The 26,085-nt window shown below is 39.5% G+C and overlaps 1 protein-coding gene across 1 annotated transcript in view; it reads right to left on the bottom strand.

The window, feature by feature from the left end:
- Window positions 1-26,085, bottom strand: part of gbe1b (glucan (1,4-alpha-), branching enzyme 1b) — a 94,881-nt gene that overhangs the window by 36,354 nt on the left and 32,442 nt on the right. The window contains exons 8-12 of the mRNA XM_042486861.1: window positions 21,446-21,561; window positions 19,703-19,830; window positions 19,300-19,398; window positions 9,675-9,785; window positions 9,420-9,591 (exon numbers count right to left, since the gene is read on the bottom strand). Of these exons, the coding sequence (XP_042342795.1) occupies window positions 9,420-9,591; window positions 9,675-9,785; window positions 19,300-19,398; window positions 19,703-19,830; window positions 21,446-21,561 (626 nt within the window). The remainder of the gene's footprint in view (window positions 1-9,419; window positions 9,592-9,674; window positions 9,786-19,299; window positions 19,399-19,702; window positions 19,831-21,445; window positions 21,562-26,085) is intronic.

Genomic DNA, 26,085 nt, shown 5'->3' with positions numbered 1-26,085 from the left:
TCTCTCTTCCTTTGTCATTTATGACAAATAGAGTCCTATTACAGTCTGGACTGCTGCTCGTGACCATCTGTTTCTCCTTGTGACCTGTTTGTGACCACCAGGGAAAATAAGTACAGACTTTAAGCTCCCGTGAGTACTCACTTGTGGTTAGTCACTGAAATAAATGTTGTTTTGATTTTCCCTGCAGGCCTATGTAGTGCTGATGATGCAGAATAGGTTACCGAAACTGTCCAATGAATGAGTTACCTGTCAATCCATGTGACTGTGTTTACAGCTCTTGGTTTGTTTGTAATAAGTCAACATGCACCCTAAATTGAGTTGGTCCAAAAGAAAAACAATGGATCATTTTTTTTATTTTAGCCTGAGGGAACTGAACTGAAGGCATGAACACAGTCAGGGCGAAATAATGAACGCATAAAGGAACAGTTAATCCATGTTGTGCTCCGAATATTTAAGTGTTATGTGACTTCATCGACTGGCCCAGATTTGACCTGCACAAATAAGAACACCACCCCACAAAAAACTGTACCCAGAGCTGCTATATATTTTGCTAACACTTGCTATAAAGTGTGAAAATGTTTCGGTTCTAATGAGCTATTCCTTATCACCCTCTTGCTCTATGAGTGTGTGTGTGGCATACTGGGGGCAGGCAGGGCATGTACACACACAAATACACACACATATGCACAAAAATACAGAGGTCTGAGGAAAAAAAATCAACCTAATCTGTCCAAGACAGCGCACCCAGACACAGACTGGCGCTTTGATAAAAGCTTTCAAAAGAGCTACACTTCATTAACAGAGTAAGTGCACCGGCCTCTTTTGTCTGTATTTACTTTCAGTTTCCTAATGTTATTATTTTATAAAGTCTAGTGGAGATGATTGATTTCCTGTACAGGTTGATTCAGTGCCCCGCGGAAGCCTTTGACTCTTCTTTTTATTGCAGTTTTAAAGAAACACATTGGACACACCTCCATTAGGTAATCATTTCCTTCTCCTCCACGATAACAGGGCAATGTTCCTCCCATATGCGTGCATTAATCACCATGATAATAACCTTCCTCTGCCTCCTCACAGGTGAAATAAACCAGATAGCATATTTGGTAACAAGGATGAAATATGATAGATTCTCAGCACAATACACACATGAATAAAATCATCATTTGCGTCCCATAATATATCTGGGGCACTGTTATCTGTGAAAAAGTAGTGCGAGGAGTTTTTGTATAATATATTCAAGGAGTGTTTTTTAAACAATCAGTCAAGGATAATTGCAGTTTTTACAATGTCTGACAACGATGAAGTCAGACGGGTCGAAAAACAATATCAGGGAGATCAGGTGTAAACAAACTAACTACTTTGCCAGATTATCTAAACCACTTTATATTGCAGGTATTGCCTACCAAGTACAAGGAGACTTTGAAAAGACCGAAAATACTTTTAAAAGACTAAAGTCCGGCACACTGTCTCATCAAAAGACAAAAGTGAGTTTTTGTCATACACTTTAAGATTTTACAAAGACTGGGGGTCTTCCACAGTCACTATTTGCAGGACAACAATTATATTCAAACTCCACCAACTTTAAGAATGTGGTGTGTGCAATATGTGTTACGTGCAATATTTTGTATGTGCAATTTGGATTATGTAGTAGTGGTGTGATTTGGTACAGCTATTGTTCGTATGAAGTGTCTCTTATTGTGACTGAGAAAGGCATTTACAGATGCAGCAACAGAGCCCAAGATAAATTTCCCTACGGGAACAATAAAGTATATCGTATCGCATCGTATCGCATCGCATCATATCGCATTGCATCACATTGTATTGTATCATATGGTATTGTATCACATTGTATTCTATTGTATCCCTTTTGATTATTTCACATCCTGCCCCTAGTAGAAAATATTACCCCAAACTCAAAGAAATATGGCATATTAACAATTCCTCATGTGTCCACAAAGACACATAACACCAGAAACACAAGATACTAGATGTTATATGTTGACAGTATTCTTGTCAATTCTGCATCAATATAATCCATAAAGATAAACTATATTTATTTACAAACTTACAATTTCGGATTTTGTTGCTTTAACTGTCAGCTGCACTATTATAGAGGGAGGAGACTGTGGAAATGAGAGGTGTATAGTAAATTAAGATGTCTCACTAAAATAAGTGCTGTTTTGTGGATCAGATAAATGTTGAATCAAACACAGACTCTTTTTCACTCCGCACCTCCCTGGCGTCCCCTCCATGTTAACTGTCAACCCAGTTTGCCGCTTGTTATTTGGTGCTGGAGAGTGCACAGCTACTGGTTGTTGTCAATGTTTACATCATTGAACTTGAACTAAAAACTTATAATATCAAACATGTTTTAGTTTTTTTAGGAACATCAAGACAAGAAAAAGACTAGCTTAAGACAGCTTGGACTGACTTATGCACCAACTGAAATAAAACTCATGATTTTATTCTGACCTAAGAAATTTGCCTGCAACAGTGAAATTGCTTGAAAAGTCATTTAATGTAAGGCCACCATAAATTAACAATCACACGCACAACCAATAAAAAGAAGGTAGCTCACAGTTAATGCAGGAAGTCAGTCTGTAAAATGGGATGGATGTTTCCAAAGTACAGCTAATAGTTTTACTGTTTGCTTCTTCCAAACAAGTCTGGCTAACCTGAGGGTTTGTGTAAAGCCTGTATGACCAGACTTCTCATGTTTCTTGACCCCCTGGAGTTCGTTTTAGCTTTCATTTCAGAAATTAACTTTTTGAGTGCAATTTTATTATTACTGATTACTGAGTGCCACATCTACAAAAGTAATACCCCAAAATTGTAATCAGCCACAGCTATCCTTCAAGAGGAAAAAACAATTAGGAGTTTTTTTTTTAGCTGTAATATGGCAGCATGGATCTGGGGATGGCAATGCTGGTGTATCAGTCCACCAATTTGTTAAAGATTGAAATATCTAAATAACTACTGGATGGATTGCCATTAAATTCGGTACAAACATTCATGGTGTCCAGAAGATGAATGACTTTAGTTATCCTCTGAATTTGACTCTACTGCCACCAGCTGGCTTACATCTGTGGGTTTGAGTGAAGTGTTTCAACAACTATTTGATGGATTGCCATCAAATTTGAAGTTAGCATTTAGCACAAACCACCACTGTGCCTATAAAGCCTCAAAGAGCAGCTTACATGACTGACACACTGTCTTATTTGCAAAATAAATACATTTATTGCAATTTTATTATGAATTCATTTTAATTACATTTATTAATTTTATATCAGTTTTACATATAAACATATGGAAGTTTGTCTGCAGATTATATTATATATTCTGAAAATAATCACAACCAATAAAAAATCAGGGGCAAAATTCCAAAATAAGAAAATAAAATCACGTTTATTTTAAGAAGTGCCAATCAGATTTTGTGCCCATGCCAAAGGGTGAAAAAAATAACTAATAGTTTGTTGGATAAGGTTGACGCTTAAATTTATGGTGGTTCCAATAACGATATGATTAATGGGGGGCAACCATGTTTACACAAGGTTATGTCAGACAGCTTTTCAGCTGGCACATCCCATTACTCCTCTACACAGCCCTGCATCAGATAAGGGCCTGACAGTGACACAGTCCCCTCACTAATTAGCAGCACAAGAAGGAGCCAAGGATCAATGTGTTTTCCATTGGAGGGATTCTGGCAAAGGAAGATCAATGAGGGAATCAGAAGGGGTGGGAAGACAAGAGTCACAGAGGGCTTCATGTGCAGTGCAGGGGGGAAAAAAACGGCAAACATGATGCAATGATTATTTGCACTTTCTAGATTGATTTCTTGTTACTGCGTTAATGTACACTCCCACTCCCAGTTTGCACATTAAATAAACATTACTGGTCTAAAAGCAGTGGTGAGAATGCCTTGTTCATCCAAAACCATGAGCCTAAGAGCAGTTAGCTCTCTGTGAGATTATCTATTTGAAATGTATGAAGAGGGAGTGCTGGTTTTCAATTCACCATCCAAGGCCGCAGCATAATGCCTGCCTGTTGTATTGTAGCACTTCATGAATACGGAGGGAGAAGTTTTCAACTCAATAATTTAGACAGTGAATCTGCAAGGTTATCTTAAGTCTCCGTGAGCCCTGAAAGTCAGGAAGTGTGAGCGCTTCCATTCTGTCCCTGCTGATGTAATGATAAAACCACTGAGGCGTTTCATTACTGCCACGCCACTCGGCACTTTAATGTCATTGACACTCCAACATCCCTTACAGTATCCATCTCTCAGCATCTCAAATGCGGATGCTCCCTCTGTCCTCTTGCTGTGTGGTGTTTGCTATTGGTCATGAGTAAATAAATGGGTTTTTCTAGGCTAGGCACTTCAAATTGATTTGCTTGCTCAAACAATTTGCTCTTGCTCAGCACTGACTAAATGACTCTGTCGTCATTGATCCATTGACACAGCATGTCATCTCAGATCCACTTGATTTTCTTTGTCCCTATGCTTGCCCGATGGCCTGCACTTTGGAAAGTTCTCAAGGATGAACCTCAGAGCGGTATGGCTTTGTAGATTTTGAAACTTTTTTTTTTCAGTTTTCAGAGTTTGTGTTCTTTATGAAAATTTCTTTTTAACTTTCATCCATTATTACTTTTAAAAAAAGATGATAACACCATTTTTTAGTCACCCAGACAGCAGATCTCAAAAAAGAACAATATTCCTTTTCTGTTTCATTAATACTGGTCTTCTTTCCATATCTTTTTGAACCACTGAGCATTACTTGACAAAATGGGGTTAATTAAAGTTTAAATTGCAGGTTTGCCTTATTTGACTGCATAATTCTGCAAACTCTGATTTAAGAGTGAGCACAATTAGCTATAATTGTGAAGCAGTCATTTTAAGAAGGAACTTTAAATTTTACATTATTTGTGTTCTTTTCATGTTCTCTGGAACTGCTCTGTGTATCCTACAGAAGAGTTTGCCCTTCTATTATACAACACCTGCAAACAAAACCTAACAAATTAGCTGATACGTGAAAGGTTTATACAAAAGTAAAAATGGAAGGGTCATAAGTGTCTGTTTGAACAAGGATTGCGATTGAGTTACATAACTACCAAGAGCCTCCTGGATCCTCATTGGCCCTTTGAAGAAATTAGACAACTGAGAGGGTTGGAGGACAGTAACATGTCTGACAGAGCATCCATAAGTTTGTGCAGTAATAGTGGTAATGAAAGGCTTCTAGTCCAGACTGGAGAGAACTTCATCAGTAAGAAGAATTATCTTTGATCTGGAGGTTTAAATACTGCTCAGGGCCAGAAGGAGGAGAAGCAAGATCACCATTAAGGGCATATTTTATAAGACAATGAGAGACATGTTTCCACATTGACTCTAATAAGACAGGTATAGGACTTGGAAGGATTTTTTAAACACATTTTTCAGTTCAAATTTAAAGTGAATATATAGGCAGAATAGACGTATTTATAATTGAGACCCATATCTCAGTATCATTTTAGTGACTCACTAATTTTGATTTACTTTCTGGATAAAACAGAGAAAAGATGCAAGTGCAAGGGTTTACAGGGGGAGGCAAATGGGAAGACTGATCAAATGAATAGAGTGTACAAAGTTCAATATATTGTTTGTTCATGGGCAGATTATGATACAATGGGCCCCTTAGCAAAGATGTGCTGGAAGGGCCCCGCCATCTCTCCTACATAGGAGCCAGAAACACCATCTATGTGGTGGTTTGTGTGTCTTTGTAGTCATTATGCAGCTTTTTGTGGCCATTATGAGTTTCCTTGTGGTTGTTTTGAATCTCTTTTAGTCATTTTGTGTCTTTTTGTAATGATTGTGTGTCTCATTGTGGTAGTTTTGTGTCTCACTGCAGTCGTTTTGGTCTCTTGGGCACAATTTTGTGTCTTTCTGTGGAAACTGTATGTCTTAATTGGTCAGTGTGTGTCTCCTTGAGGCTGTTTTGTGTCTCTTTGTAGTTGTTTAGTCTGTTTTTAAGTTATTTTGTGTCTCTTTGCAGTTCCTTTGCATCATCTTGTGGTCTTTATGTGTCTCTTTGTGGTCACTGAGTCTCTTCAGTCTCTTCATAGTCAGTATGTTTTTACTTGAATGACATTTTGCAAGTGAAAGCCAGGGGGCCCCTGACACTTTGGGCCCTGGGGCCTGTGCCCTGAAGTTGCATTCAGTAATGTGTCCATGCATACATATTATTACTAAGACAAGACCGTTATACACATTTTACTAAAATGATAACAGAAACTGGATAAAGAAAATAAGAGTATAAGCTTTCTGGTTATGATATTGTTATTTCTAGCTTTGTAAAAGAAACGCTGCTCCTATAATGACTACTATGCTCTTGTCATGCTCTTTAATTATTGCCTTTTTTAGCCAGATGAAATCATTTTAATCTGGAGGAAGCCGATGCATTGACTAGTTTGAGCCCCCTTTAATGGGTTGCTTCCTAAATCAGTCATCGACTGAAACAAGAGACTTATAAGAGATTGTCCGTTTGCTACTATATACATTTATGGGCTTTGTGATTATAAATTTGATAAAAGATGCACAAAAAATATGGATTAAGGCTTGACTGCACACTTAAGTCCATTTGACAAAACATAAGTGATTGGCTTTTAATGAAAACATTATTAAACAATTAACATTTCAAGTATTGTTTTCCACTCACCATATCAAGTCTTAATGATTATGAAGCTGCACTGATTGGCTGAGAGTAAATGCGGTACCTAAAATCCATGGGAGATAAAGCACCAAGAGTACAGCAGAGTGTGCCTTTTAGCTAAGCTTTCGCCAGAGAATCAGATATAATTACTATCAACTGTCCTTCACGTACCCACATGGGGTCAGTTCTTTGACATCCTGTTCATTATGAGCTGCCCTGTTCTGATTGTCCACGGAGAACAGCTGCTTTGATTGTGCTTCTTTTCCCCTCGCACATCAGTCCACTGCGCAGAAATTCACAGGGCGTTTCACTCTTTTTCATCAAGTAAGACTGGGCATTGTAGTGCATACTGAGTGATAAGGTAGCATGGACACTTTGTCTGGACTTAGAAATCAACCGGATCACCTAGTCACCAGGTGGAGCTACAATGCTGTGGATCACAAGTGTAGGCTGTATTTACATTAAGCCAGACAGCGGCACATCCAAGGAAACACATTCCCTTCAAGCAAGGTCAACTTACAACATCATTAATTATCACTTTATTATCTACACCAGCAGGCCCTGATAAAGCACGCGGCAGCTCAGATGGTGTGTTGAAAATGAGAAGCATCTCAACAGTGACTGAGAATTAGAGTCAATTTGAAAAAATAAGGAACCTATCTGATCTTAGACAGCTTTTGTCCTGTATTTCACCATCAGCTCGAGAAAGTGAGTATTAATGTCAACCCCACTTCAAAAGGCTCCTTTGATGCTTATCATCAGCCTTGACTCACTGGTCACGAGCTACTCCAGAGACATATCCATGAAAGAAATATAACAAATCTAATAACTGAGCACTTTACCCCAAATGGAAAACAAGTGACAACTTCTACTTCAAGGTATTTCAAGCCTTTATGAATTAAGATATTTTTATAATTGCAAAGGTAAAATCAGTTGTGAGTCTTAAAGATATGACATATTGATAGGGACAAAAATAAATGACGCTTAACTACAGAAATAACACCCTGGGCCGCAGTGCAAATGAACACAGAAGGGAGAGCTCATCAATTAAAAATGTATAGTGAAGCCTGTTTCTGCCTGTTGCCCGTGGAGGACTTGGATGGACACTAGAATACATGCACATTTATATCTGTTTGGTGAACACTGAGGGCTTTTGCGTTCACCTGAGGGAAGAGGTTCAAACTCAGGAGGAATAAAGTGCATGAGAGGGATCTGAGCTGATTCCCCTCGACTCATTTAACAAAAAATGAACCAAAAAGCAAGGATGTTACCTCACAATCTCGACCTTGGTTGCTTCTTGACTTTTCAATGTCATGTACGATGAATTATTGTGACCTGATCACAGGACTTTATTACAAATGGTATGATCAAATGAGAAGTAATGCGATGCAAATCAATATGTTGTGCCAAAGCAATATGATGCAAAAGCCTAAACAACATGATTATACAGTATGCATATTGTGAGCTAAATTCTTTGCATTTTGTCAATTTTATGCCTGAATTTGCTGCACTGTCTCCTAGAAATTACAATTATATACAACTAATTTTCAAACGGGAAATATGTTTTTGAGGGAAATGTGATTCATTTACATTTATTCTAATTAACATTTACCAAACCTTTCACAACCTTTCCAAAGAACTTTTGCTGCCTAAACTTAAAATAGGAATCTGGTGTCAAAGTCAGGCACTTTGAACAGCCATTTTTGTTATTAACAACCTTCATGGGGAGCCCAAGCGTTACAAGAATGTAGTGTTTTGTCACCTGAGAGGAACGCTGTATGAACATAATTCAGGCAGAGATTATGTTGCCACAACAATGTAATTAAGAAAGCAGTTTAGCAGCATGAAAACATGATTTCTAGGAGACAGGGTTGGAATTTTTAATTGGAATATATGTAAATGAAATCAATCCATGAAAATGTATAATTACAGCATATTAAGGCTGCAACAAATGCTTATTTTCATTACAGTTTAATATGTCTATTATTCTTTCAAATAAATCACTCAGTAGTTTGTAGTATATATTGTCTTGTTTTTTGACTACTGGTTTAAAAAAACATATATTTAATTTACAGTTATATGCATCAGAGAATAACAGCATATTCTGATACTCGAGAGAGAAAAAAAAATGTCATTTTCGCTTGCTGAGAGCTTATTGTTCCACTGACCATCCCAAGATGATGTAAGACAAGCCCCGACTCTGACCACTTTTAAGTCAGAGGTAAAATCCTTCCTTTTTCACACTGCCTACTCAACCAGGTTATGACTGCAAACTTATTTTTAAACTTGATCATTTTATATAATCTTTTTATCAGTCTCCTTGTATCTTTTTAACCTCTTGTCTGCACTTTTGCTATTTTTGATGGTGATTTTATTTTAAATTGTACATCATTTAGCAATTAAGTTCACCTTTATATCTTTTCTCTTTACTCTTTTTTAAGTCTCTATCCTTTAATATGTTTTATATATTATTGCTCTGTAATGCACTTTGCATTTTCCTGTTGTATGAAATGTTCTGTACAAATAAAGCTGCCTTGCCTAGATACATTTTCTGTCAAAGGATAAATAGATCAATAACTTTGAAATATGCCTTGAGACGCCATCAAAAATCATGATCTGCAAGTACAATGTTTATACAACATTTCTAACTGACTGCTAAATATTTTTTATTTTAGTGTACAGTATAATTTCTAGGCAACTGTAGGGGCAGATTCTCTGTGTGCTGCCATTATAACTCACCCATGAAGTTGAGGTAGCCTTCCCCACCCAGACCATGAGTGAGGAGGCGGATCATCTTATGCAGCTGCATGCCGCGGTCGATGACGGGTGTCATGGGAGTCAGAGAGCTCATGTTGGTGTACATCTCCTTGTCCATCAACCAGAAGGCCAGAGTCTTATCCCCAACCAGAGCCTGGAGAGGCAGCTTATGTTTTATGACCCACAGAAAGATAATGCAGACTACACTGACACAATGAACTGTAGCAGATAACCTACCTGATCATGACTTTCTGCATAGGCAATGCATTTCTCTCCATAGCGCCTGTTGATCAGTGTGTGGACGATATTGCCTATGTTCCAGTCCTCATCCTTAAACTCCTTCAGGATCTACACAGTGACAGAGAGGGGTTATTGAAAAAGGGTATGATAGATGTGTAGCTGAAAGATCCATCCAGCCTCTGACTGATGTCTAAAGATCAGTATTTCAGTCCTGGCACTCTTTCTACCTTTCTTAAGTTTTCTCTGGGTTACACTTCTTTCTCAGATCAATCTCTGTTTTGACATCTCTATATCCGCACTGTGAGTTATGTCTACCTTTGAATGGCGGTAATGGAGTTTTTAATAACTTCTCTACAGCCCATGGGTAGTAAGGCTTCAGCTCTCCCCACCTGAGATGGGCAAGGTCAGAGCCTCTCATCCAAACGGAGGGATTCAACAATAAATCCAACCATGGAATCGATGCCCTGCCACTGGCCTGCCTACATGCACACTTCCTGCCAAAGGAGTCATTTTCGGAGGTCAGGAGGGAAAAAAGAGGCCACTGAAAACATGCATCTCAAGCAGATGTGCCTGCACAGTGCTGCTTTATGATCCAAATCACTCCAAGTTACACACGCAAACAGGAGCACAGGGCAGGGTAAAGATAACCACTTGGACAGCAGTGGCCACAGCGATGATTTTACAAACAAGAGAGATGCTAGAAAGCCACAGTATCAATATCATTCCTAAATGGAAAAAAGAGAGTTTATGCCCTCCAAGAACCCTTGGTGATAGACATGCAGCCTGTCTGATTCGTGGGGGAGTTGGAGAGCCCATCTCAGTGACAGGCTGAAGTCTGCTCGGTGGAATTTGCTGTGACAGCTGATTGACATGTCAGGAAACCTTTATATTACTCTACAGAGCCATAATCCTCCGAGTAAAGAGAGTAAATTGTGTCGATCAATATGTCTGAGATGAACTGGCTGGTCCACCTAAATAGAGGCTCTCTGGCTCTATATATCACCATCTGTTCACATTCACTCCTCTTCACCTTAGCCTTGTGTGGCCATATTAGTCATTGCCAATGCCACCAGAAAACCTTGGCGAGGCATTTCTCATCTGCATGTACAACAAATTCTCAGACCTTTTAAGCCCCCCTGAGCTCAGTGCGCTGCCTCAGATCCTCTAGCCGAGCCATGCTGGCTGCTCTTTGGTTTTAGCTCCACATCTAAACTGATCAGGCCCCTGATGCCACCGACCTCAGATACCTTGGAACAAACATCAGTATAATTTCTAACATCACATTAAAATCACAAGTCAACAAGCAGGCTTTGCAATTTGCTTTTACCCATTCCATCTGCCAGGTTAAACCACCTGTTTTTGTTCCCTGAAAATGGATTTGAATTGTATTAAAATGATTTTGATTACACCATGTAACATTGCTTTGAAAGAAAATGCATCACGAGTTTTTTTGCTTGTGTTGAACTCTTTTTGTGTTAACATGATTGTCTCACTGTATTTAGCGATGCGCATTTAATGTTTCTATTAAAGGCCTAGTGTGCAGGATTTAGTGGCATCTAGTGGTGAGTTTGCTGAAATAACACTTCTCCTGTGTGACAAGCATGTAGGAGAACTATGATGGCCACCGTGAAAACACAAACACCTTTCTAGAGTCAGTGTTAGATTTGTCTATGCTGAGCTACTGTAGAACAAAAATGACTCTGTGGAGGAGGACCTGCTCCATATATGAACAGCTCATTCTAAGGTAATAAGAACACAATGTTTTTTGTTTTCATTGCTATTGATTTTAAATACCATTTCTGAAAATATATGCCCCTAAATCATACATACCAGACCGCTCATTATGGCAAAAGAAATACAATAAACTACTTAGATATGTAGGGAATGACACGTGCAAAGGGGGCTTAAACAAAGTATTTCCGAGGATATTAAAAAGTAAAAATGTACAATTAAATGAAAACATGGGAAATAATAAACCAAAATATGAAAAAATCCAAGATGAAATTTTGCTGAGGTTTGAGGTTTGTTGTGTCACGACGTGTAAGAAAAATTATGTTTCTACAGTTCAAGCTCTGTTTTCAACAATTCTGTATAATGATAAAGAGCAACACAACAGAACTGTGAATCAGAGTCTTTTTGAGGCCTAATGTAACATCAGTGAATGTTGCAAAATTGAAAAAAAGAAAAAAATGGAATTGCATCTGGAAGATTATCAGATACATACATAAAAATGCACATAATCACAAGTCTGAAAAATGTTATCAATAAAAAAATAACATTTCTTAATGATCAAGATGAAAAGTGAATAAAAAGTATCTTGTTAATGTAAAATGGATGACTAGCATCATGGGTAATTTTACAATACAGTTGTTAACATATGGATAAATTGAATAGTATTACAAAGTTTAAAAATTAATTTAACTCCTCCTCCCCTCCATTATAAAGGCTAAACAAGTAAATCTGCAGGATATACCCCGGAGATCATCCCAGCCGCCTCCACATCCACATACAATCAGACACTTTACACTTCCTTATGAATCATTACAATTCAATTCAACCGCAAAAGTGGTCTGGGAGCAATTAATCTGGGAGTGGGACTGTCTGAGCGGAGACAGGAGTGACTGGGTTGACGACTTTCCTACCACCAGCTCACCCACATCAGCCCCGACCAGCCGAGCTTCCTGGCACCACTGACACTCCACTTCATCAATGATAATGAGCAGTGCACAAATCTTACTTTACAAGCCTGCTGTCAGGAGCCAACCAGAGTGCCCAGATTAATTAGGCAGAGCCAGAAATAAAATAAGGAAAAAATCTAGCGGTGCTGGATGAGGTCATCTTGCTGCCACCGACATGCTGTGACTGATTCAAGAGCCTCTCTGCTTCCATCGCATGGCGCCGGGAAGGACTCGGAGGCAGACATGTGTTTAGTGTAAAGCTCTTGTTTTACATTCGGTTGCTGGCCCGCGCATCCTGCTTCCCCTGTCTTTGCAAACACCACCGCTGTGTTTGTGTTGCTATGGGGACATCCTCTCTTCACACATACAGCGGCGCCCCCGCAGTTGAGCAGGGAACGAAGGTGTGCAACACTCAATCTTGTGGTTCAAGATAATGCCCCCCCATCTTCATATTTTTCACAGTTTTTAGATATTAATGAACATTGTGCCCACGCAGATGTCTCCTTCGGAGGCTTGACTCAGCTGAAAGGCACTTCTTGGCTCACCTCACAGTTTGCTGAAGAAGACACAGTCTAAATTCTGTACCGCTGGTTAACACCAAACAGCGGAGGCCTCAGAGTGCAATTAACATATAAAATTAAGCAGAATGAAGCTGAAATGGTGCCGTGATAGGAGGCGAGAGGAAGGTGACATCGGCCAAGGGGGTCAAAGAGAGTGGGCGCCCCTTAAAGGCTGGCGATGAAGCCGCTGACATGTTTACATAAACAAGCTGGAGTCCATCATTGCTTGCCAGCAGCCTGAATTTTATTAAGTTGTGCTAATTGAAAGTGTTTCCAGTATGATGGACAGAGCAAAGTATGTGGACTAGAAATGGATTTTCCCACTGAAACTAATAAAGAGAGAACTGTGCAGACTGATATTTTCATTCAATTAAAATAAATGGAGGAATAGAAACACAAATCGGGACAATTGACTCAGAGGTCATTCAAGCTGAAGAGCTGAGAGAAGCAGAGGGATGCCGGAGAATTCTCTGCGTCTCCTTCTCCTTTCCTAGCCGCGACCAGCGAGCCCTCTACCTCCTCCGCCTCTAATTGTTTCAATTACATCTCAATCTATTGTAGCTGGAGGGAAGGGTGCTTGTTAAATTAGAGGGCTTTTGTAACATTATCCATTAGGAGTGACAGCATTTTATGGTCATAATCAGATCGAATCATCCAAACTTGTGCTGTGCGCCTTATCTGGTCCTCATTAGGATATCTTCATTTTTCACAGCCTGTTGGTCCTAACAGCCTTCTGCAGCCAGTAAATGAGTCATATCAATCAGTCATGCTGAGGACGAAACACAGCATGAGGCCCCATGCGTGGAACCAGCGGAGATTCATCGGTGCACACATGTGAATCTATAAATACGCTCCAAGCCATGTTGCTCTTCTCTTTGTCTAACCTTCTGTCTTTCCATCTTTCTGTCTGCCTGTGTGCCCATTTGTCTGCCTATCTCTTTCTTTCTGTCTTTCTTTTCTTCTCTGTCCTTCTGTCTGTCTGTCATCTGTCTTTCCTTCTGTCTGTCTTTCAGTCTGTCTGTTTAAATGCCTGCCCTCCCGTCTCCATGTCTCCTTCTCTGCAGCACCCCCCTCACTGGAGGCTCCACTTCAGTCCATTCAAATCCCTCCCTAATTGACACTCTGTGAGAAGAGGCAAGGCTAGCCCTGAGTGCACTTCACTGACTATACCAAGGCATGTTCATATGAATGCTTCCCTGCACAGAAATACATGAATTCTGCTGCTCGCTTGCTCTCCCCCAGCTTTACCATTCACGTGATGTCAAATCTCCTCAGGAGAAGTATCTAAACGAATATTGCATTGCAAGCAATATTGTTTGAAAAGTAAAAGCAGCAACAACCTCTCCAGAGGCGTCCCGAGGATAATCCTGTGAAACCTTTGGTTACCGTGGAGGAGGCTGCGTCTCAGCGGTGCAGCACTGCCTGCGCACAGCTAGTGCAAGCATCGCCGAGGAAGGTCAAGTCTGGGACTATCTCTCTCACACCCCCCCATCCCTCCTCCCTCCATCCCCGCTACTGAGTAAAACCCACCACTGTGAGAGACAGACTTGATTAACGATGCATAGACTTCCCCCATCGAGAAACACAAGAAACTGTAGTGCGAGAGGATGCATGCGGCGCCGAGGTCACACACACTGCTTTGCTTTCTCACCAAAATATGAGTAAATATAACTTTCAGTGTGGGCTAGGGGATAAAAAGGCACAGCTTTACATGAATCTTACAACAGATAACCTCTTTAGGCATTCTACAAACAGCATTTTCCCTCAAAATATCAAACAACAAAAGTCCTCTACTTGCTCAGAACACACACAAGCAAGACACAAAACAACCACATTCCAGCCAACCCAAACAGACAGACACATCCCCAGAGATAACCCGCTGCCTGTCTGCTTTACACAAATGTACTTTCTAAAGTAATGTTTGCTGATTTCATAAAACACTGTGGAATACTGATGATGAATGGCTGGCTTTTTTTTTTTACTAATACAGGCTTTGAGGAAACACGGAGGGGATCAGGAAAATAAATTATGAGTTATGTACAGATCCCAATAGCTATCCAACTTCTGCAGAAGAGGCAAACATTTCTCCAAAACACGGCTGAGAGAAGCTTTCTGAGAGGAAATCTGCACATGTGCAGCAGTGTTGGTGCCATCAAAACTTTCGGATAAAGATATTTAGAATAACCTTTATTGATCTCTGAATGGATGGCTGGGTATGCATGTACTTCCCCGTGCTACTCGGCTTCAACATCATTAAGTTATGGACTTTCATATGTGATGGCTGCACAGTTATAAACAATGTTTTCCCATTGTGGGCCATTAAGTACTTTCACAGTGGCAGTTTGGGCTGAAGTGCTGAGCTAAAGGGTGCTTCAACAGTTGTTGTGGAAGGACGGAGAATATCTGGCGCCCAGAATTTCCCATCTAGTCTGAAGCAGTGCTGCATGGCAACACCTCACTCAATGATGGTGTTATTACATTTGCTGGCAATGATTAGTCATATTCACTTTCATTTTCAGGGGTGATATTAAATATTCAAGTTGTGTTTATTAGCCGTCTATTCCAGCTCCTGTTTTTGTTATCATCTTACTCACCTAAAGACTTTATCAGACTGAGGTTGTATTATCTAAAAATTATTCCCTGCTGCCCATGTTCATTTTCTCACAATGTGTTGTTGGCCCAGGTAATAAAGTTTTTCATATGCTAAATCTGCTGTCAAAACTCTAATTCAACTCCATAGTCATTTAATGTAAAAATAACCAATGTCCATCAATGCAAATCATAATGTTAGGTTTATAAATGTTAGGTTTATAAATTACATCCTTTATAATTAAAACCTTTTAAGCTCACCGTGTTTGCCCAATTACAATGTGATGTCAATTAACCTATCAATTTAAGAATTAAATAGAAAAAGACCAGTGAGACAGTTTTCTGCATAAACTTGGGCCACATTAAAATGGCCTCTGAGTATTTACATTTGAGGTTATCAAGGCTGCCATGTAAAGCCACCAATTATAGTAAAACTCATTTAATGTTACAAAATCTTAAGGGTAAATAAGTGCAGGTATACTTTTAAGCATAGTGTTCTAACTTCTATTTATGATATTAGTGAAGCACAATTCCTGTGACTCTATCAGCATGTTGAAAATACACTGTTAACATCCACAAACAAATTATTCTTTTTGTATTGTTAACTTCCAGAGAGCCTTTTACCTCAGTGGGTGTTTTTCTGTGTGTTTTTGTGTTTGAGTGTGTACACATTAGCTACATTTTGTCTGGAAGACAGCAGAGCAAAGACCTGCACCTTAAGCTTTGTGGCATGACTGATGGTAACCTTGAGGAAACATGGATAAACTGAAAAACTCTGACAGTAGGCAAGAAAACAGCTCTGCCCAAAAGGGCATTTACCCACAAGGCTTCACTACTCCAAACAAGCTTTTCCTCAGTGCAGTATAACCAGAAATAACATTAAAAGACAATGTAGTTTTTACGTTACAGAATATTTGTCATTTAAAGGAGGAAAAACTATCAATTTTAAACCTTTTTCATTTTTAGATTCTGTTTTAAGTTTTAGATTATCCATTTCTACTTTCAAAAACACAATTCATCTTTCAAGGTCCAGAATGTAGGATCGCTCTCTTTTTTAAAGAAAAAAAAACGTTTATTTCTTATGTAGCTTTTTAATCTATGTTTTATAATTTTATTTCTTTTAATTTGTGGTTTGATCGCTTTTATTTTTTTCTGTTGTTGTTTCTGGTCTATTTCTTGCATTATTTTATACTGACTTTATGCGCTGTGCATCTTCCATTATTTGCTCTTATTTGAATGTTATCCTTACTTTACCTGAGTTTCGTCAAATGTTCAATAGGGCTGTTTGGCTTTCTGTTGTAGTAGCTCCATCTATGTATCCCTTTTGTTTTCAAAGCATTTTGTAAACCTTGTTTTGTAAAGGTCCTATACAAATAAAGTTATTGTTAAAGTTAATATCTATTGGAATATTCACAATGATATTTTCATTATTTTATTATCATCTGAAAATAAAAGATGTTGTGTGTTTTTTCTATCATAGAGTGAGATGTTTATATCTTCATTTTCTGCCACAGAGTCTGCCATGTTGTTCTATGATAGCCCAGAAAGGACAAACAAACCACTAGACAGTGCAAATCGCATTCTCTCGTTTTCGCCTCATCCGTTGCAGTTTTCCTATACCCTTGGAACACAGGAGAAGTTTCAGTTCTGCAAACTCAAACAAACAGCTAGATGTCATGTGATCCTGCAAACTGGACCTTTAAGTATAGCAATGATGTCTCTTTGTAGGCCAACATTCAGAGTTTTTGTGATTTTCAATGGATTTTTTTGCATGTAAGACAAAAAGCATTGAAGTAAAGACTGATAATACACTATCATTTGTTTTTCAATTTGTTTAGCACAATCTTCTCCACAAATGAACATATCTTTAACATATTTTAACCTCATACATGAATGACACTGTACAATATGTACAAAAAGCATCAGAGATCTGTTGAGGGAACTCGCCACTCAATGAATGTCTGGATTTTAGGACTACCAACTGTCATGCTCCATTTCCATTTCATAAAATTTATTCATGGAAATTCCAATCATTTCAATTTAAAATGATATTTTCTATATTTCTTCACAGCTTACTGTCCCTTGTGTTAAGAGTGAAAATATTTGACCCTTTTCTTCATGAATTCATTATGACTGAATTATCCTCTGTACTTTGGAATGAGTGGAGGTTGATAAACATGCAGGGACGAGGGTTTGTTGTCAGCAAAGTAGTGTCTCTGATCTTCAACTGTTCAGATTGTCTGACTGGTTGAGAAAAATTAACAGAGCAGTGAATTCAAACCAAAAAGTAACCTTTGCTTTGACATCATGTAATGCTACCCCAAGGACAGGCGTTTCAGATTGAATTATGAATCAAAGTGAACTGTAAAGGTATTCAAATGGTCCACTTAAGAAAAAAAAGCACCAGAGAAGAAATTTCAGCTGAGATCAGTGACTAGTTGACCTTTCAGTTAGTATTATGAAAGCGTTTCTTTACTTATTGCTTTTTTTTTTTATTTTCAAAAACAGTTATGTCTCCTCCATCATTTATTCATAACTGTGTTTGAAGGGATAAATAAGGACCTTCCCATGTGTGCAGCAGGTAGGATTAAGGAAGGGGGAAAAGAAACAGAAATGAGCACTGCTATAGAACCAGCACAAAGACCTTCCTGAGCATGTTTTTATTTTTTTGTAAAAAGAAAGACCAAAGGGGGGGGGTGCTTTACACTTTATAACACTAGCAGAGGTCAAGAAAATTCATACAACCTGGTTACATTTGCGAATAAGTCTCACTTTGGATATGGCATTATGACAGTAGAATTTTTTCATTATCAGTTTCATGGAAATATGATATTGTATCCTTATCATCAGCAGTCTGGTATTTAACTGTTTGCAGTCTTGCTTAATTGGCAAGTTTTATATTTTTATTCTTCTCTGTTCTAAGTTGTTTTTTTTCGCTTTTAATAATTGTATGCAAAGCACTTTGAGCTATGTTTTCAGTATGGAAGAGGTGCACGACAACAAGTTTTCTATAATAGAGCAGCGTGAAAACAGCTCTGTTTTATCGCTCAGTATTGGTATTAATGAAACAGTGAACAAAGCCATTAATGTGTGTTTGTTGTCTTCAGAGTAAGTGACCAAAAGAGTATAAAATGTATTCCAAACATCTAATAATATAATACAATATTACACCACTAACTATATTTACTGTAGAGTAGCAGTAAATAAATACCTCAGTACAACAAAAACTGAATATTATCAGCTTCACAATGATAGTCTTTAAATCAGGAATATTATGTTAAATTATGCATATTGTTTAGACTGTTGTAGTTTTTCTTGTCAGTTGGTGTATGGTAAAAAAGGCCATCAATAACTATATGATGAATATAAGAATTTATAATGTACTCTTAACTTTCAGAAGTCAGTTTATAAGGTTTGTACTTTTCCCCTTGTGCAGGTTCCATCTACTTTCCAGGTGTAGCAAGCCTCCTCCAGGAAAATATGGGGCAAGATCCTTATGTCACTTTATTGCTACACAAGATCCACACTTGAAAGCTTCTTAAAAGGCTCAAAAGCTTAGCAACAGGCTCAGCTGTAATATAGCACAAGAGTGTTTAATGCCTCCTAACATGCCCTGTCACTCTCTTTGTCTTTCATCCCTGTGTTGAGCTGCTTTTCGTTTTCCTGCTACTGTATTTGTGGCTCATGGAAGTTTCTGTCTGAGTATAGGCCTACAGTGTCTGTAGAGTTGCTAAAGGTGAGAAGAAAAAAAGCGAGAGGGCACAAGTTATATTAAAACGAAGTAAATCATCTTACCTGAATCCACTTGTCAGGAATGGCCATAGCCAGTCTGTAATCAAAACCAAGTCCTCCCTCCTTTACGCCTCTGCAGAGAGCAGGCATCCCCGACACATCCTGCAGAGAAGTCACACTATTTCATATCACATTCCTCCGTTGTGTGCACAGGTTTCTTCCCAAATAGTCAGCCAAGATCACATCAATACCACTCCACAACTTGCATATTAAGGGCTAAAAATCCTATACCACAGGCCAAAAAAGACTGACAACCCATTTCCTTTTGCATTACTTCTTAATTACACCAATGAATACGTAAGTAAGCTATGCCTATCTAATAAGAGCTTTTAATTAATAATAGCTGTGGGCAGTGTCATTGCAAAGTACATGAATGCTGAAGGTGTGTTGTAGAGTGTGTTTTTACCTCCGCAACAGTGATGCAGTCAGGATAAAGGGTATGGAGAATGTGATTGGCAAGCATCAGGTAAACCAAAGAGTCCTCGTCCACCTGTAGGCCAAAGTACTCGCTGTAGTCCCCTGAGAAGCCTGAGCCTGAGGAGTAAACACCCACACAGTCAACGCTCATCATGTTTTCCACCCAGACTTCTAAAATCCTCCATTTCTCTTTTTTTTTTAAGTGCTGCTGCTGTTTTACTTCATATCTGTCTTTCTGAACGGACCTTGACATTGCAACATAAATCTAATTTGGCTCACGTGCTCAGTCAGTTAAAAAAATAGTATTGATTCATTATATCTGCAATGAGCTACAAGTGGCACCTACCAGCACTTCGTAATAACATAATGCACATATGACAGACTGCTGCTGCAGATGGCACATGTGAATTTTGCCCTGTGTTCTCTGTGCAAACTTATTTTTTTGTTTTTTGGTCTATCTTTGGCCCCAGAATAAGTATTCACAATATTCCTTTTTAAAAATACATTTGTTATCTTTATATTAAAATTATATTTTGAGTGTGCACATAAAACAACTGCAAAGCTCAACATTCAGTGTGTTTACATCTGTATTAACGCTATTGAAGGAGCAACCTCTAGGGCTGAAAAATAAAGTTATGTGAAGTGTCGAAAACTGCAGTTCCTTATATGGCCACTTGAGGCTGGCTCCAGAGGAGATTCAATCTCTATTGACCTCAATATTAAAGTGTCCTATTACAGCAGAAATAAACGTGTTTACAGCCTGCGACAAAAAAAAAACAGTCTTGGTCTCTATAGCTAATTTCAACATTCATTACAACTGTACACAATGTGAATTTTTAGATAACTCGTCAGTCTACAGTTTTTCAAGGCCCAAAGTTACGCATATTTAAGAGTGGGATGCTCGAGTAACGGGCTGCCTGCAAGGCCTCATCTCTGTGAGTCAGATCCAACCCCTCGCTCCTCCTCTTGTCCAAGTATGGTCATTTCTAGCTTAAGAAACCCAAGATGGTGACAAACTCAAGGCCTCAAAAGAGCTGCCCACAAACCAGTTGTTGATGTCATGGGAGTTCTGCCCATTATTTGATTCATAGTATATAGAATAAATAACGTATAAAGTGTGCAGTCTGTGGTCTTCCTCTATCCTACCTTATCTTAAGACGTTACTGCCAACAACTTTTAAACCATTGATAATCATGAAATCATTGCTTGGCTTAATTGCCTCTCCATGCTGAATAATTGCTAAAACTCACATAATCAGACAAAACTCACATAATCAGACAACATTGTAGCAAGTAAAAATCTCTCACAAGGCTTTCCTAATTTTAAATACAATAAATAAGAGGAACATGTTTTGTCAACCAATCAGGCTCCAGTATGGAGGCTGTTTTGCTTGTGAGTACTTACAGTTTTAGTGTTTCACTCAACTATATGTTTTTTTCTCCTTTCTTTTATAACATTTTCATATTAAGACACAGGTTAATTAATTAGGCCACAGCTAAACTATTGTGGCATTAGGTTTTTTAATTGAAACAAGCTTTTTAGAACAGAAATTTGGCTACATGATGGCTAGGATCAGTCAGGCCCCTCAACCAAATTCCTACTGGCCTTATTATCGAGGGTTCTGGTGTCTGTGGTGCATACTCCACTGTGGGTTTCAAAGAAGAGGAGGATAACATGCTTTACACACACAACCAAGTCCCAAAATATGGGTAAGCACGCAAACAAGCCTTACCGATGCCATGGTGATGATACAGCATGGAGGTAATGCCATCAAATCTGAAGCCATCAAAGCAGTACTCCTCCATCCACCAGCGCAGGTTTGACAGCAGGAAGCGCAGCACTTCCCAGCTAGAAACAAACACACACACACACACACACACACACACACACACACACACATTCAAGGTCAGATAAACAAGAAGTTGTGAATTATTCACACATTTCATCATGCACTTTAGGCACCAGAGATTAATTTTCACCGCTACAGGACATTCACATATTGATAAGCAACGCTCCGTTATGTTGGAGATGGAGTGTCAGTGACAGGAGATGGTGTTTTCATTAACTACACCATAGAGGGGACGCTGTTTTTTACATATCCAGTTGTCAGGATGAGAATTCAGTGGCTTACAGTTCACAGCAAAAATTTCCTGATTTCTATCAGACCACTCGCCTGACCACTAGGCAAGCGTTTAGTCTAGCCAACCCCGTCCCTGTGTATTTAAACCGATAGGATTTCACGCCACACTTGGGTAAACAAACACGATGCAGGGGAATTGAGTTCCCTCTCCTCAGGAAGAAAAAAATCATACACGTCTACTCGCTTTGGCTGCCATCTTCAACGTATGGCTAGCTTCTCTGTCTTACAAGCAAGAGGGCGAATATTCCAGAAAGAAATGGTTAAAACCAACAAACTATCTAATCATGAAAGAGTAACTTGTTGCCCATGGTGTACTACAAAGCATGAAACTGTTCCCCGTGCCTTTTGGCTGGACTGTGCTGGTGAAGGCTGGAGGAGGTGGATTCCATAAATGGCCGCAGCCCCCGTTCCTGAGTGAGCGATGGGAGAGTCATCTGGATCTGAGCAGCCACTCAAAGCAAAGTACACTACGCACCTCACCTCTTCCCCATTCAGTGGCGTGTTGCCATGGAAACGTTGGTTTAAATTTAAGATTTGGTTGTCTCTATGCGGTGTGCGTAATGAGCGCCAAATGAAACACTGTACACACAGATGCCGTGCTCGAAAGCAGCAGTAAAGCGCGGTGGATGTGAGGCGAATGACACATCCATGACACTGATTAAATGTGAGTTGCTGCCTCTGCTGAGGCTGAAATGCATAACTTTGATGCTTTCTGTACACTCAGCTCCAACAATGCTTGTAATGATGTGTACCTGGATGTAACTATACCAAGAAACCTCACATATTTCCTATCTTTATGAGTGCTTGGTATCTATGGTATGTCCATGAAATCATTGGCTGGCAGTAATGCAAACCTTGCCCCCTCCCACAGAGGGGAAACATGTCAAGTTGATGAAGTCTTACTGGTAATGGTCTTGGGCCTATGGATTTCCCCTAAGCTCTTTCTTTCGATAGTAACAGTTTACAAACTTGATTCAGACCCTGAATTAGAGAAGTTAGACATTGAATTTCATTTGTTTTTGTTTTTTCAGTTGTAACGCCACACTGATGGGCAGTTCAACATTTTTTGCTTCAATGATGCAATTTCATCATGTCAAAAAGTTGCTGAAGCAGTGAGGAGTCCCAGATCTATGCTCCGACAATGCTTCAATAACATCTCCAACTACAAAAATCCATCCAAACACTACACAAATTTTGTTCCTTTATAATACCTCCTCTTTAAATTCATCCCCTTAATATTCCATTCTACTAAATGCTGAGGATTACATCCTCTAAGGCAAATCCCGGATTTCTTTGGCCAAGTAAGCCATGACACAAAATACATTTAAATGCGTTGCCTTCTGTGCTCCATTCCTCGGGGATGACCAACCTCAGCACTGTTTGACAGGTGTGAAGCTGCATGTTACATCGGCGCTCCCTCCTTCCCTTGAGGAAGAGCACATGGGAGCCTGGTATGATCCGATATAGCAGCCTGGCTGGGTGGTCACGCAGACCCTGTGATAAATAGATTAGGTCCTCCACTCCACTGCGCAGAGCCAACAAAGGCTCAGACACAATGTATCCTCACGGGATGGAGATAATAGCCAGAGAGAGCCAGAGGCCCAAGATGAAACCATACTGCCACATTAGGACCCACAATGCCATTCATCATCAAGTCCAATTATAGTAGGAAAGTTAGATCTCTACACCCGATGCAATGCACCGCTTATCTATGCAGTTCAATGAAGTTATCACTCGGCCTGTGGTGTTAATACAAGAGCAAATTGCATATTACACTGTCTTCATGCTTAAGCTCAGTAGTGACAGTGAAACCTGGTTAGGGAGCATCAATAGAGTACAGCTCTAATAATGCTGCTTGTAGAGTAAGATAAAGTAATCTATCATATGTGCTTTTGTTTTACCTGCAAGAACACACTGCTACAAAAGTCACTACAAGTCAATTCTTTTTTTCCACATCAGCTTCATGCTTAGTTGCTCCTTATCAGAAGCTTATTTCCTCCCCCAGCCGAACATGACTGTGACCCATATCATGGTATTTGTGCTCTGTTGTGAGCATATCGAAACATGCTGTGTTTCTAGAAGTCAATTTTGCATACGAGGTCAAGGCAACTTGTCACGATGGCAGAAAGAAAGATTTAAGTCCCTGTTTTCACAACATCACAGGTAAGCTGCAGATAAGACCAAATAAATTTAAGAAGCTGACAGGTCATTCCCTGAGAAGTGTGATGCTCAAACAACGATGCTCGACAGCCTGATGTATGGTGTGTATTTGTTGGACCAAAAAGGACAAATAAGGTGCCTCATTTAACGCATTTCAAACTTTTCTCCAATCCCTGAAGCCATTATTGCATCCAGGACATAGACGCTGACAGGAGTGACACCTGCATAAATTCACATTTCTTGGTTGAGGCTTGATTTATTTATTTATTCAATCGTCATGCAGCTGGTGGGTACATTAAAAACACATATGCACCACAGATTCTGGGAGGATATGACTTGCTGATGTCGTATGATGTCTTTTTGTGACAAAAGGTAGACACTTTAATCATGTTCAGCTGTCACATCCTTTCATCAGATGAGCCACCGTCCAGTCAGAGAGGGTTCAATTAGACAATCAGCACTGTGTGTGTCGCAAAATGCAAATACGTGCTCTGTGCTGGACATCGTGTGTAAGAAATGCGTCTTTATACTTTGTACCACATTGTTAAGCAGCCCTCCAGGCAGTCTGGTGATGCTGGCTGCCTCACAGGGTAAACTCTCATCTAGCTGCCTGACAGACTGTCCCTGTATTGCTGTGCTTTGTGTCAGATATCTGCCATTTGTCTGGCATTCTTTAGGCTGCCTGGCTAGCTAGCTGCTTTCGCTTGGCATCCTGGGAGGGATATTCTGCTGCTTGTGAGACTGTTTGTATGTTTAGCAACCTGTAATTAGTATCATCTTGTACTTGCTGCCTTTCAGAATTCAACTGCAGTGTGGCAGGCCAATTCTCCCTGTTGGAGCTTTCTCCAGCAGCGGACCATATTCTAGCAGTGGCAGGATATCTCTGATGGTGTGTATGTTCTCATGAAAAATCGCCAAAAGGATTTAAATGGTTTGACTGTTCTGACAAAGAAATCGTGTACATCATCAGCACGTCTCCAAAATCAGAGCTGTACAGTTAGCTAGGTATCTGGCTAACATCACCATCACATATTCCAATGTGAAACCACTTAACAATTACAAAAAGAGGTGTGCCTGAACCTGGCAGCCAGTCCAGAGGGAGGGCGAAGCCATTCAGGCTTTGCTGAAGGAATAACAGTCACTGTGGTTGGTAAAGTAGGAGAGAGGGGATGAGCCCCAAAGGGTACCATATTCTTAATAGCCTGTATAGCTTGTTTGCAATCGCATGACTATTATGCTGCACAAATTTTAGATGGGGGGCAGAAAGTGATAAATCCATATACTGCATGTCTTGGAAATAGATGAGTGTTCCAACATTATTAGCCCAATATTGGGCCTTTTGCCTCTATTTGATAGGACAGCTTAAGTGTAAAGGTGGAGAGAGAGGAGATGACATACAGCAAAGGATTGCAGGTTGAACCCACAGCTGCTGCGGCAAGGACATAGCCTGTGCACATGGGATGCTCGCTCCACCAGGTGAGCTACTGGGCATCCCAAAGAAAAGTGATTTTTCCCATAACGTGATCCATTTTGCTCAATGTTGAAATGATCAAAGCTACAAATTGCCTCGACCTCTGGGCCTCCTAACAATACACTGACAACAAGACACTGCGAGCTGATAAACGCGTACAAGAGTCTAGTGGACTTAAACTATTTTGTGCGCGGTTGGATCCACAGCTGAAATGACCGCCGTGTTGTTTTTGGCCAAGTGGGTAAATGTGCTTAAGTGTAACTGTCTTTTCAATTTCTACTCTTTATATGGATGTGTGTGTGTGATATGGATGGATGATTATATGGATGATTAAATCTGGGTTGTGGCTAATTAAAAAACAAAAAAAAAATAAGCAAAGAAAAGTTACAGCACATTGTGATTGCATCCAACTCGAGGCATTTTTAAATTGGTTCAACTGGAACAGCTGTAAAAAGTGCAAATCATGGGCATTTGTGCAGTGTTGGTAGTCTTTGCCTCCAGTTGCCTGCCCTCAATCTGGACAGCACACTGATGTATGACGTCATTTGCAAAAAAGCTTTTGGTTAGTATGACATTCATGGCCAGTTACAAAAGTATTTGC

This window comes from Plectropomus leopardus, chromosome 5 (assembly GCF_008729295.1).
Source record: "Plectropomus leopardus isolate mb chromosome 5, YSFRI_Pleo_2.0, whole genome shotgun sequence".
Taxonomy (NCBI): domain Eukaryota; kingdom Metazoa; phylum Chordata; class Actinopteri; order Perciformes; family Serranidae; genus Plectropomus; species Plectropomus leopardus.
The sequence above is the reverse complement of the archived record's forward strand: the minus strand, read 5'-3'. Positions and strand labels throughout refer to the sequence as shown.